The 12,481-nt window shown below is 54.4% G+C and overlaps 1 protein-coding gene across 1 annotated transcript; it reads right to left on the bottom strand.

The window, feature by feature from the left end:
- Positions 1 to 2,312: 2,312 nt before the first annotated feature.
- SSC4D (scavenger receptor cysteine rich family member with 4 domains) lies at positions 2,313 to 11,487 on the bottom strand. The gene is made up of 10 exons (XM_060078089.1): positions 11,322 to 11,487; positions 9,855 to 9,890; positions 9,278 to 9,583; positions 8,238 to 8,315; positions 7,139 to 7,453; positions 5,991 to 6,068; positions 5,344 to 5,418; positions 4,918 to 5,229; positions 3,960 to 4,028; positions 2,313 to 3,330 (listed from the first exon to the last, which is right to left on the bottom strand). The coding sequence occupies exons 1-10, from the start codon at positions 11,485 to 11,487 to the stop codon at positions 3,014 to 3,016; spliced, it is 1,752 nt and encodes a 583-aa protein (XP_059934072.1). The 3' UTR covers positions 2,313 to 3,013.
- Positions 11,488 to 12,481: the final 994 nt, after the last annotated feature.

Genomic DNA, 12,481 nt, shown 5'->3' with positions numbered 1-12,481 from the left:
AACATTCCAGCAGTGTTTGGGAGGTAGAATCAGCAGACTTTAATGACTAATTAGTTTTTCAAGGGTGGGGACTGTTGGGGATAACACCCAGATTTCCAGCTTATGCTAGTGCTTGGTAGTGTTACTTCCTAAACAGGGAAACCCAGGTTTAGGTGTAGGTGATGAAGTTCTAAGTGTCACAGGTTGAGTTTCAGGAGAGCACAGGGCGCTCAAATCAGCATTTGGATTATTCTGTGAGTTTCTCAAGGGCAAAAGCCCTTATTTATCTGCGTGTTCCCAAACCCAGTAGGCTGTGGCCCACAGAACACCAAAGTGTACACAGAACCACAGAAAACAGACAGCAGAACAGCTTTGATAACTGTCTGGAAAACAGGTTTCAGGCAGACCCCACAGGACAGAGAAAAATTTAGGAGCCTCAGTGTCTCGCTCAGGATGGGGCTAGGTTACGCTGCTATGATAAACCACCCCCAAACTCAGATTTCTCACTCACTCTACCTGCCCATCTTGAGTCAATGGAAGCTTTTCTCCAGGTGGGGACCCAGACTGATGGAGCCTCCACCACCTGGAATGTCACCGGTCACCTTGAAGGAAAGGAACTTGGCAGATAGTGCTTGGGTCCTTGAAGGCTTCTGCCTGAGGGGGATACTTCCACTCACATTTCATCAGCCAAAGCGTGTCAACATGCCGTGTCCTCAAGAGGACAGGGAAGTACAAATCTACCACATGCCAGGAAGGGGAAGAACTGGACATGTTGGTGCCCAGTAATGGGCATCAAGAATCTTAACTTCTAGTCCTGGGTCTCCTCTGCAAACTTGTACAAGTCATTTCCCCGCTCTGAGCCTCAGTTGTCCCTGTCTGTAAAAAGGGATGCTAATACTTCCCTTTAGTTGAGCATTGATGAAAGCACTCTGTTTAGATGGGGAAGGGGAGTCCAGGGGTGGGAAGCCGTGACACATCTCAAGACAATGGAGAGGCACACTCGAGTGTGGGTGTGGCTGGAGTGGCAATGACCACAGGCTAAGCAGAATCTGAGTGTGCTGCACTGAGGTCTAGGGGCTGAGGGCAGCTACAGCAACCCTGTCCCTCTGCCCCCACTCCCTGAATTCTTAAGCATTTTCATTCCTTTCACTCCTCCAGCCCTCATCCCTCTGATGACACAGTGGGTCACAGAGAGCTCCCTGACAAATGGAGACAAAACCAATACTGCCAAGAGCTGATGGAGTTTGGAGCTTAAGTGTCTGCCTCACTCTTTGGCTGGCAGCCAGGACTTGGGTTTGGAGCCTGTGGGAGGCAGAATAATTCCCGCCCCCCCCCCCCCCCCCCCCCCCCCCGCCAAGAGGTCCAAGTCCTAATCCCTGAAGCTGGTGAAAATGCTCCTTTACGTAGCTAAAAAGATTTTGCAGACACGGTTAAACTAAGGACCTTGAGACGGGGAGATTATCCTGGATTATCCAGGTGGGCCTAATATAATAACAAAGGGCCTTCGAGGATGGAAGAGGGAGGCAGAAGAATCAGAAAAAGAGATGAGATGATGGACACTGGGGTCAGAGTGATGCAATGCTGGCTGGAAGGAGGTTGTGAGCAGGCATGGAATGCAGGCAGCCTCTAGAAGCTGGAAAAGGTAAGGAAAAGGATTCCCCACTGGATCCTCTAGAAAGAATATTGCCCTGCCAACACCTTGAATTGAGCCCAGGGAAACCCATTTCAGAGTCGTGACCTCGTGAGCTGTAAGATAATAAATTTGTTGTTTTAAGCCACTAAATTTATCATAATTTGTTACAGCAGGGATAGGAAACTCATACAGAGCCTGCAGGCTGATGTGGAGGGCGGGGGTTTCACGTCAGACAGTTGCTACTGGCAAGTCAGCCACCGGGGGGCTGAGAGAGGCTCTGGCAGGATCCCTCACTTGCCCCTGGCCTGGGGCGCCAGGTGAGGTACGTCAAGAGCAGCCCTTGGGGAAGCCCCAATGCTGCTTTACTCTCCTCCCTCATCCTTTCTGCCTCCTCTTAATTTTTTCTCTTCTAGTGACTCTTGCTATGTGCATTTGAGCAGACCCCTTCCTTTAGGATTCTGTGTATGTAAAAGGAAAATGGGGATGGGCTAGGGGACCCTTCAGGGGCCTTCCTGGCCTGACACCGTGAGTCAGCATTTCCAGGATGTGATGGGCCTGCTGAAAGCTCTCTGATGATGCTCTTGAACTGCCCTCCACCCCCAGGCAGGTTTCCTCCAGAGAGTCCTAACCAGAGTCTTCCCTGCTGCCACAAACAACGCACTTATGCCCAGACATTGACCTCGGTTAAAAGACAGGGGGGACAATGCTTTATTGACTTGGCACCTATGAACGGGTGGCTACAGGCCCCCAGGGTTCTTTGCTTCTGCAAAGTGGAGGCTCTGTGGTGGGAGCAGCATAAGTCGAATTGCTGGTTCCAGCTGCAGGGAGGGGCCACTGTCCCCGCTTTGGCCCCTCCAGTCCCCTTGTCCAGCCAAGCACCATCTGAGTCCAGGCCCTCACAGAGCAGGCCAGGGCAACGACCCAGGTTCTTCTGCAGCCCCAGGCCAGTCTAAGGTAAGAGATGTAGGCCTCTCCTGCCTTCCCCTCTTCTTGAGGATCCCAAGATGGGTGGGGGGAAAGGAGATACCCCATTTACAGAGAGCACCTGAACCTCCTGGACCAGGGTTAAGGAAGGCTGGGTTAAGGGTATTGTAACAGGAGTCCCATCAAAGAGGAAAGTTAGGAGTTCTTCCCTTCCCACCATTTTCTGTTTTAGCTGAGCAGAAAGTAGGAGTTTTCATTGAACTGGGCCCACAGTAGGTGATGACGGGTGGGGTCACACACTAAGTTGATGGGATAGAGCCAGGCTCCCTCAGGCAGGACTACACCACCTGAGCAGGCTCTCTCCCAGGCAAGGGGAGGGAAGGGCAGAGTGAACTGCAGTTGTCACAGGAGGAGGACTTCCTGAAGGAAGAGGCCACAGTAGGCTCCCAGAAGAGGTGGTCTGCAGAGTGGGCTGGGTCACGATGGCTGGCACAGGACACTGGCATCCTCACTGTGGTCACAGTTGTGGGCATCCCAGCGGATGTGAGAGCAGAGCAGCAGGGCACTCTCGTCCCCACGGCACTTGACATTGTCCAGGAGGATAGGGCCTCGGCCTGGGCCAAAGTGGGCCTCACCAGGGGCTGCCAGGGCCTGGCCACAGCCCAGCTGGTGACACAGGACGCCGGCTGCCCGCATGTCCCAAGCATCATCGCAAACGGTGCCCCACTGCTGCCCTAGGAAGAGCTCTACACGGCCCTCGCATCGGTGGGCTCCGTTGGCCAGACGTAAGTGCCCTGTGGGGAGACAAGGTCTGGGGCTGGAAGGGGCTGGCCCAGGCCAGGCCACTCCCAAGCTAGGCCAGGTAAGGGGTAGTTAGAGGAGGCAAAGGGTGGTGGTTTGGGACACAGCACTGCCCTGGGAACCACTGGACGAAGGCAGATAAATGAGATTAAAATAAGATGGGCATCAGTCCAGACTGCAACTCAAGATCAGAAGAACGTGTACAAGCCTTTGTGGGGCGTTCTTTGCATGCTGGGAGCTTCATGTCTGCTCTCTCCTTAGTTCTCTGTTCACAGTCCCAATACCTCAGACGCAGGGCTGCTCTCTATCATCATCATCTCCCCTCCTCCCTGGACTCCCCAGACTAAAGTCTGAATTCTTTCATTGCTCTCCTGAGGACAGGAGCCCATCTCTTTATTTTGGTCCCAACTCTAGAAATCTCTAGATGACTCTAGCTTAAAACCCACCTCCCTCTTTCTGGACATCATGCCTCTATTAATGAGGCCTGAGACTCTCGCAAAAGGACAAAGGCTCCAGGACCTGGTGCAAATCTGCTGTGTAACCCGGGCTGTGACCTCCTTCCAAATCTGGTCCTTCGTATCCTGATGCCTCCACTTCACTCTTAGGGATGGTGGACACCTACCGTCCCTGGGCCGAGGAGTGGGCACCTGGGTGGTCTCAGCACCATCCTGCTGGACTAGCTCCTCTGGGCCTGGCTCAGCAAGGACAAAGAAACAGGCGGCTGTCACATTGGGGAATAAGTCCCTTGAGGCCAGGTCACCTCTTACCCTCCAAGGGAGGACTGATTTAGGGTCAGAAAGGACTTCATAGGTCCCCGCTCCTTGGTACAGAAACGTGGGTTGTGCTTCTTTCACCCTGGGGCCCAAAGCAGAACCCTTTGTGGCCAAGGCTACCAGGACACCAAACAAGGGCGAAAATACCAATTCCCAAAGCAATCAATAAAGAGACGCATTTTTAAATGTGTCAGACTCTGCAAACACCCCTTTTCCATTGACTCCCACCAAGGGTCAAACGCTTGCTTCCCGAAAGCTGATCAACTCTCCCTGCTAACTAGAGTTTTTCGGGTCCTTGATGCAGCAGAACAAAACCTCCCCAGCCACGTCTCTCCACACTTTACCACTGGACTTCGGCCTCTCAGCTCGGGCCCCGCCCCTCACTGCCGCAGAGGGCGCTCCCTTCCCGGCCCCGCTCATGCCGCGCAGCCGCAGAGCGCGCCGATGGTGGGCTCCGCCTCTGTCTGCGGAGCGTGAGTCCTCTCCCGGGGCGCTCACGCCGCAGTGCCTCGGCGAGCTCTGACGCTCGGCGAGCTCTGACGCTCGGCCCCGCCCATTTCCCAACAGCCCCCGCCCCTCCCGCGCCGCAGAGCGTGCCTGCGCGAGGCCCCGCCCACTCCCCAGAGCCTGCCTCATCCCGCCCGCGCCGCAGTACGCGCCTGCGCCGGCCCCGCCCATCTCACAGCAGGCCCCGCCCGTGTCGCAGTGAGTGCCTGCGCGCGGCCCCGCCCGCCCCGCCGCAATTCCTCAGGTGGCGCTCTTCCCCGCCCGTGCCGCCGTGCATACGTGGTCCTGCAGCGGCCTCACCTGAGCAGAGCGCGCCCGCATCCTCGTGGTGGCCGCAGTTGTGCTGGCCCCAGCCCAGGTGGAAGCAGTCGCTCAGGCGGGCCTCCGTGCCGGCGCAACCCACGTTGTCCAGCAGCACGGGGCCGCGGCCGTAGCCGAAGTGGCCGAGGCCCGTGGCACCCAGCGCCGGCCCGCAGCCCGCCTCGCGGCAGGCCACGCGCGCGTCCGCGAAGTCCCAGTCATCGTCGCACACGGTGCCCCAGCCCCCGGCGTATAGCACCTCCACGCGGCCGCGGCACGGGCTCGGGCCGCCCACCAGCCGCAGCCGCCCGCCTGCGGGGCGCACAGGCCCGCGGCCAGAGGGACTGGGCTGGGGCCAACGGCTCCCGGGCAGAGCCCCGGCCCCACCCTCTTCCACCCACAACGGAACCCCGGCCTGCCACTTACTTTTCTTCCCCGCCGCCCAGGCCGCTGTGGTGAACAGTGCCGGCTCCCTGGAAGGCAGGGCACCAACTCCTGTAGCTGCAGAGACAGGGTATCTAGAGCATTTGAAGGGGACAAAGAGGGCTTCTGGCCTGCAGCAGGGCACAGGGCGCGTCTACTGAGATGCCCCAACTCTTACCACACCTGCACCCCACTCAGCCTCAATCCTAGAGTCACCATGTTGTATGCTGTGGTGGGGTCCTCAGGAAGCTTGAAGGGAATAAACCAAATCCTACTTCCAGGCATTATCCTAATTTCAACCCAATGATAGGTCCAGCCCTAATTGCAAATGTACTTCTACCATTCATTCAAGTTATATCTCACTTCTCACAAGGCCTCTCAATTTCCAACCTCAGCCCCAACCCAAGTTTTATTTCAAGAGCTTTGAAGAAGTGCCTCCTCCCACCCTGCTGAACTTTTCAGAGCTCTGGATTTCACCCTTGCTCCATCTCCTCATCTGTTCTCTCACCCACCTCTTCACCATCTGGCCAAAAGCCTTGGCCTGCTAGCCCGGGCCCCGCCCCCTGGGTCCAGAACAGTATTCCCAATTCCCAGCCCTGCCCACCTACCATTGCCCCTACCATTCCAGCCTGGTGGGCTGGGCTCCTTACCCTCTGGCTCTGTGTGCCAGGCCCAGTCCGCTCTTGTGCCCAACTGTGGCAGTGCTGTGAGAGTCAGGTGCCCCAGGACTAGAGTAGGAGTCAGAGAAGGGAGTAGGGTCAGAGGCCAAGGTTCTGGTTCCTGGTCAGCCTTGGGCTCTCGGAGAGGATGGCAGGGTCTCTCTGGAGAAGACAACAGATTTTACTTTCAGAGCTGGGGGCTCAGTCCCAACTGGGGTCCAAGGAAGTCTGCCCCACTTTGCCAGTTCTTGTAATTTATTTGTGCTGCCTAGGTGTACACTTCATGGTTTATACAGGCTTTCACAGATGTGCTTTCATTTCTCTCCAGTGTTCCCAGAAGCCCAATGTGTGTCCAAGATGGGGAGATAAAGAAGGCCTTGCCCAACAGGGAGGGCCATGCACAGCCCTGAGGGGCTTCCAGAACAAAACTCACTATCCCCACTTACAGATAAAATAATAAGACTAGAAAGGGCAAGGGGCATACCCAAGATCATGCAGCAAGGTTAGCTGAGGCTTTGCCAGGGCTCACTCTGACTCATTGGGCCTCAGCTTTCCCATCTGTAAATTGGGGATTATGCCTCCTGGTTTGCTGTAAGGCATGGGCAAGCACTTTATATCTGGTAGAATGGAGTCCATTTGTGAAATGCCATTAACAGCCCTATTATTCCTAGTTCAGAAAACCTCTCAGTATGGGAGAGGGACCAGGTGAGAAGAACTACTATTATAAGAGAATCAGGATTACAGATGGCTAGGGAATTCTGGGGACATACCTGGGTTTCAATGAGAGAATTCTGGAGTATCTCTGGAGCGATCCTAGAGGACTATTACTTTACTCTGAAGTATTCCATAAAGAGTACTTAGAAAGTGGTGGAGTACATTTTTGGAGTACTGTTAGACAATTCTGGAGTATTGGTGAGGTAATACTGCAGTATTACATACCTGTGGAGTCTACTAGGATTTTCGGAGGCACTTCTAGAGTAGTACTGAGAAATTAAAACTAATTCGGGGGCCTTCTTGAAAGAGCTCAGGTTAACACCAAGACAGTCAACATCCCGCTCCCCTCCCAGGCCCCACTCCACCTCCTCCTGCTTCAGGACCCGGCCCCGCCCCGCCCCCGGCCCCGCCCCCGAAGTCCGTACCTGCGCAGAGTGCGCCGGCGTCCTCGTGGTGGCCGCAGTTGTGCACCCCCCAGCCTAGGCTCAGGCAGGCTGCCAGACGGGGCTCGCCTCCTTCACAGTGCACGTTGTCCAGCAGGATGTGCCCCGTGCCGTAGCCGAAGAAGGCGTTGGTGGTGGCTGCCAGGGCAGCCCCGCAGCCTAGCTGGCGGCAGACCACGGTGGCGTCCGGCAGCCCCCACTCATCGTCACACACGGTGCCCCACAGGCCACCGTGCAGGATCTCCACTCGGCCCTGACACGGGCCCGCGCCCCCCACCAGGCGCACGCTGCCCTCACCTGGTAATGGGGGTGGGGGGACAAGGAGCATCTCCCACATGGCTTTGCTGCCCATCCCAACCCAAAGTTCTTCCTTATTGCCCCAGGCCCTCCGCACACCCACAGTGCATGGTGTCCCAGGACCTAAAACCTAGGAGGAGCTGCTCACCCACTTACCCCCAAGGCACTGCTTCCTCAGAGTCTAGATTGGGGGTGCTTTGTGGGATCTGAGGACAGAACCCTATGACTGTGTCATTTCCTGCCTAAAAGCAACTCTCCCTGCCCTTGTCCATCCATGCTCTGCTAACCATCTAGGATGTGCTGATTCCTCATTTATAACACTACTGCAATGAAAGCCTTCTCATCTTTCCAGGTATAGCATCAACAAGTCTTCCTCCAGGAAACCCTCCCTGATTTCTGATGAATGGGATCCTCTTTCTCCTTCAGATTTTCTTGCCTTTTTATCTGTCTTTCTTTAAGGGAACTTTTCATTTTGTTGTTCTACATCATTATCAGCATTTCTGTGATTATCAGACTCTCCCATTAGATTAAGCTTCAGCCCCCACCTCCCTTATTTTCTCCAACCTTGTGCTGACTATTCTTATCATCCCACTAGAATGAATCTTCTTTCCCTGTCCAGATGGTGAGTGGCCTGAGGGGGTGCAGGGGCAGGGCGGGATGAAGGAATGACCAAACTCACCAATCAGTAATCCCTCACTTCCCACTGCCTAGGTAGGGATTGGGATATTCCTTCCTGGATCCCTCTCCTAAGACCCAGGTCGTCCCCCACATTGCCTTTACTTACCTTTTCCATTCTGGGGAGTTGTAGGGGGTGCCCTACTGGTTAACACTTTCCTTGTTGGGGTCTGTGTGGGCAAGAATTCTAGGAAAGAAGCAGGGTGGAAGGGAGGAGAATATGGAGTTTTCTGTTCTCCATCCTCACAAACTCAGGTATGTGAGGGGCAGGGCATGGACCCCTAAGGTACCTGCCCTCAGGGCCTCTGGCCACACAAAGGGTCAAAACTAGGAAATCTGGGGTATGAGAGGAGAAAGGGCCACCTAAGTCCTGAAAGCAGTAGCTTTAGAGGATTTCGTTTAGTTCTCAGTTCTTTTAGTTCTTAAAGCAGTATCACATCACTTGAGAACTTGTTAGAAATGCAAATTCTCGGGCTCCACCCCAGACCTGCAGGATCAGAAACTCTGGCATGGGGCCACTATCTGTGTTTTGTTTTTGTTTTTGTTTTTGTTTTTTTGCGGTAAGCGGGCCTCTCACTGTTGTGGCCTCTCCCATTGCGGAGCACAGGCTCCGGACGCACAGGCTCAGCGGCCAAGGCTCATGGGCCTAGCCGCTCTGCAGCATGTGGGATCTTCCCGAACCGGGACACGATACCGTGTCCCCTGCATCGGCAGGCAGACTCTCAACCACTGCGCCACCAGGGAAGCCCCACCATCTGTGTTTTAATGAGCCCTCCAGCTGATTTTCTTGAAAACCAGAACTACTGCTCTCAAGGTCAAAGCCTCTCAGAGATTTGTTGCAGCTCTACACCAAGCGGGCCTTACAGCCAGTGTTGACCCCAATTGTCTGGTTTTAAAAATGGGAAGGGGGCTCTGCTGGGATAATCAAGGCCCTCCATGGAAGCAGTAATGCTGGTTTTCAGCAGAGGTCACACAATGAGCCAGAGCACTGCTGGGGCCCAGGCTCTGACAGCCAGGCTGGGGCGCTTCCCCAGCACCATGCACTGCAGCTGCTTGCTTGGTCTTCTTCTTTGGAACATTCTTACTACTGGGAAGCCCTGCTGCCTGCCAGCCTGTCTGCCCTTCCGGATCAGAGACTGTCCTACTCACCGTCACACAGGACAGCCACGTCCTCGTAGTGAAAGCAGTTGTGGACGCCCCAGCCTCGGCTGCCACACTCGCTCAGCGCAGCTTCCTGCCCAAGGCACTCCACGTTGTCCAGCAGGATGGGGCCGCGGCCCTGGCCGAAGGTGAGGGGCCGCGGCACGGGCAGAGCCAGGCCGCAGCCCAGCTGACGACACACCACATTGGCGTCCACCACGTCCCAGTCGTCGTCGCAGACGCTGCCCCAGGAGCCGCCATGCAGGACCTCCAGGCGTCCCCGGCAGCGGCTCGGGCCCCCCACCAGCCTCAGCTCTGTGGAGAGGGTTAAGCTGGCACGGGGAGATCAGTGGGCCCAACCTCGAGGGTGCCTCCGCCTTGCCCTGAAGCTGTGGGGGCCTTGGGATCAGGCCCTCCTCGGACTTATTTCTCCCTTTCTGTAAAATGGGGAGACTAGAGCAATCCCTTTGGGGGCCTCTAGTATAATGGAGGGCTGGTTAGTCATTATTCCCTGGGTCTTCTGTCTGAGCATCTGAGTACCTCGGGAGCAGGGGGGAGGGCAGGGGGGAGGGGCAGGGGCACCTACCTGGAAAGGGCAGTGAGGTGGGCTGTAGGGCGCTGGCTGGAACAGAGTGAGGAAGAGCATTGGCCCCCCTCAGCCCCCTCCCTTGGCTGCTTGGCCCTGGGAACAGAGCCTCCCCTCCTCTCCCCATGGTCCTCACCATCATCCCCCTCCTCTTCACTACCCCTGCTTTTCCAAAGCCCCTGACTGCCCCAGTTGGTTTCCTTGCTTCATCCCTCGCCCATTGGTCCATGGGCCGCCCCAGAGAGATCCGCCTGAGACACAGATCAGCTCAGCTTATCCCACTCCACTGCTGAATTCCTCAAAGACCCCCCTTTTCCTGCAGGAGTCCCAGAACCTAAGATTTCTCTACACAGTCTTCTAGGATCTTCTGATCAGCTTCTCCTTACTTCTTCATCTCCCATCCGTCTTGTCTCCAGGTCTTTAACCCTGTAGACGCCTCTGCTAGCCCTGCTCATTACAGCCCTGCAGATCGAGTCCCCTCCTATGGGAAGCCTTCCTGGAGCTCTCAGCTAGAAGTGCTCTCCTTTTCCTCTCAATACCTGGGCACCATATACATACCCTTTTCCAGGCCTTCTGCCCAGTGATGCAGCCATGTCTGTCTCATCTTGGTCTCCCCCAGAGCCCCCTGCCCAGAGCCTGTTACTCCCCAGGTGCTCAGTAGCTCTGCCTTAAGTGTGTAAATTACCTTTGGGATTCATTCTGATTTCCCCCAAAGATTTACCTGTATAAGTCCTTCTGCTTCGGCTCTCACGTATGTATATGTCAGGCACTGTGCTCATTGCTTTATGTGGCCTGACTCACTTACTCATTAGGACAACTTATGAGGCAGCTTGGATTTTGCAGAAGGGGAAACTTCAGGTTTAGTGAAGTTAGGTAACTTGCTCAAGGCCATTCCGCAAATAAAAGGTAGAGCTGGAATTCTAACCCGGACAGCCACACTCTTCTTTATCATACAATCTGAGCACGTGGACTGAGAGGGAAACTGGCCTAGCATGGGAAATTGAACACCCATAACAGCCCCTCATTTGTGCACAGAGTTCTCAGACACATCCACATACCTTAGTTCAGAGAAAGAATCCTGAGGCATGTACTAGTGTACCCATTTTACAGATGAAGCAACTAAGAGTCAGTTTTTTCTTTCCTAAGTTAGGATAGTCCCTGGGCTGTTTGATTGCATCTGTTCCACCAGTTGGCTTTCCAACAGCCATTGGTGAGCCCATGCCCTTTCCCTCCTTGCCTGTTTCCAATATCCTAACTGCCCATACTCTGTGTACATTGAGCCCTCACCTTTAGCACTGAGCCTTCCACTCCCTCAACTCAGACCTTAGCTTTCATCAAACCTGGGCAAATGTCAGAGCTGGAGGGAATGTTGGAAACCACCTCCTTTGCAGGCCACCTCCCACCGTAATTTTACAACTGGGAAAACTCAGAGCCAGAAAGGGGAAATGGGGGAAGGGGAGCACTCACCCAGTGGCAAGAGGAGGAGGAAGGACAGGACAGGGTTGAGGGGGGAAGGGGCAACGTTCCTGTCTCCGGGCCTCCATCCCCTGCTCTTCTCATCAGGCTGGGGACCAACTTGCATCTCCGTGTCCTTATGCATCCAGCCAGTGGATGGCCTTTCCAAGGGTCCCATTAAGGGGTGGTGGAGAATTCACAGCTTGAACTTCTGGAATTAAAGGTTCCCCTTCACTTCTTCCAGCTGGAAGGGCCCAGGTAGAGCTTCAGTGAGGGGTGGGGGCGTGGCATTTCCACTTGGGTTTCGTATTCTGAGTGGAGGCAGCAGCTGGAGGATGAGGACAGAAACACAGATGGAAACTCCTCATGAGGGGTTAGGTCTGGCTGGAGCAGAGGGTGTATGAAAGCAAGGGGTGGGAGGGTTGTCTGATCCCAAACTGAGACAGGTCTGCCTGGCTGTGCCAAAGGCTCAGAGCTTTTCTTCCAGGGCAGCACATCCCAAAGCAGGGTGTTTGTGCCACTGGGGGCAACCCACATCATTCTGGGGGGAGATAGATGACATTTACTGTTTCATTTTCATTTATTTTTTCTTTTACACTGCCTTCTATTTATGGCAAAGGATTCTGGCTTTTCATTTATCTGGAACAACATAAAGTTTCCCTTTAAAGTTAATTTAATTTATTTAATTTTATTTTTTTGGCTGCACCGTAGCTTGCGGGATCTTAGTTCCCCGACCACGGATTGAACCCAGACCTGTGGCAGTGAAAGCGCTGAGTCCTAACCACTGGACCGCGAGGGAATTCCCTAAAGTTAATTGAAATTAGAAAAAAAAAAAAAAGTTAATTTAAAGAAAAAACATCAGGGACTTTCCTGGTGGTCCGTTGGGTAAGACCCTGCGCTCCCAATGCAGGGGACCCGGGTTCGATCCCTGGTCAAGGAACTAGATCCCGCATGCATGCCACAATGAAGATCCTGCGTGCCGCAACTAAGACACCGCACAGCTAAAATAAATTAAAATTTTTAAAAAATCAAGGAAATATGGTTCCCACGAGTCACAAATATGCAAAAATGGTATAGGACTGGGAGAGTAAATGCCATTTGGGATTTTTTTTTTAATTTTGGATTGAGGTTTACAAACCAAAAAGTGCATAAATCATAAGTGCAGAGCTCAG

This window comes from Mesoplodon densirostris, chromosome 16, assembly GCF_025265405.1.
Source record: "Mesoplodon densirostris isolate mMesDen1 chromosome 16, mMesDen1 primary haplotype, whole genome shotgun sequence".
Taxonomy (NCBI): Eukaryota; Metazoa; Chordata; class Mammalia; order Artiodactyla; family Ziphiidae; genus Mesoplodon; species Mesoplodon densirostris.
The sequence above is the reverse complement of the archived record's forward strand: the minus strand, read 5'-3'. Positions and strand labels throughout refer to the sequence as shown.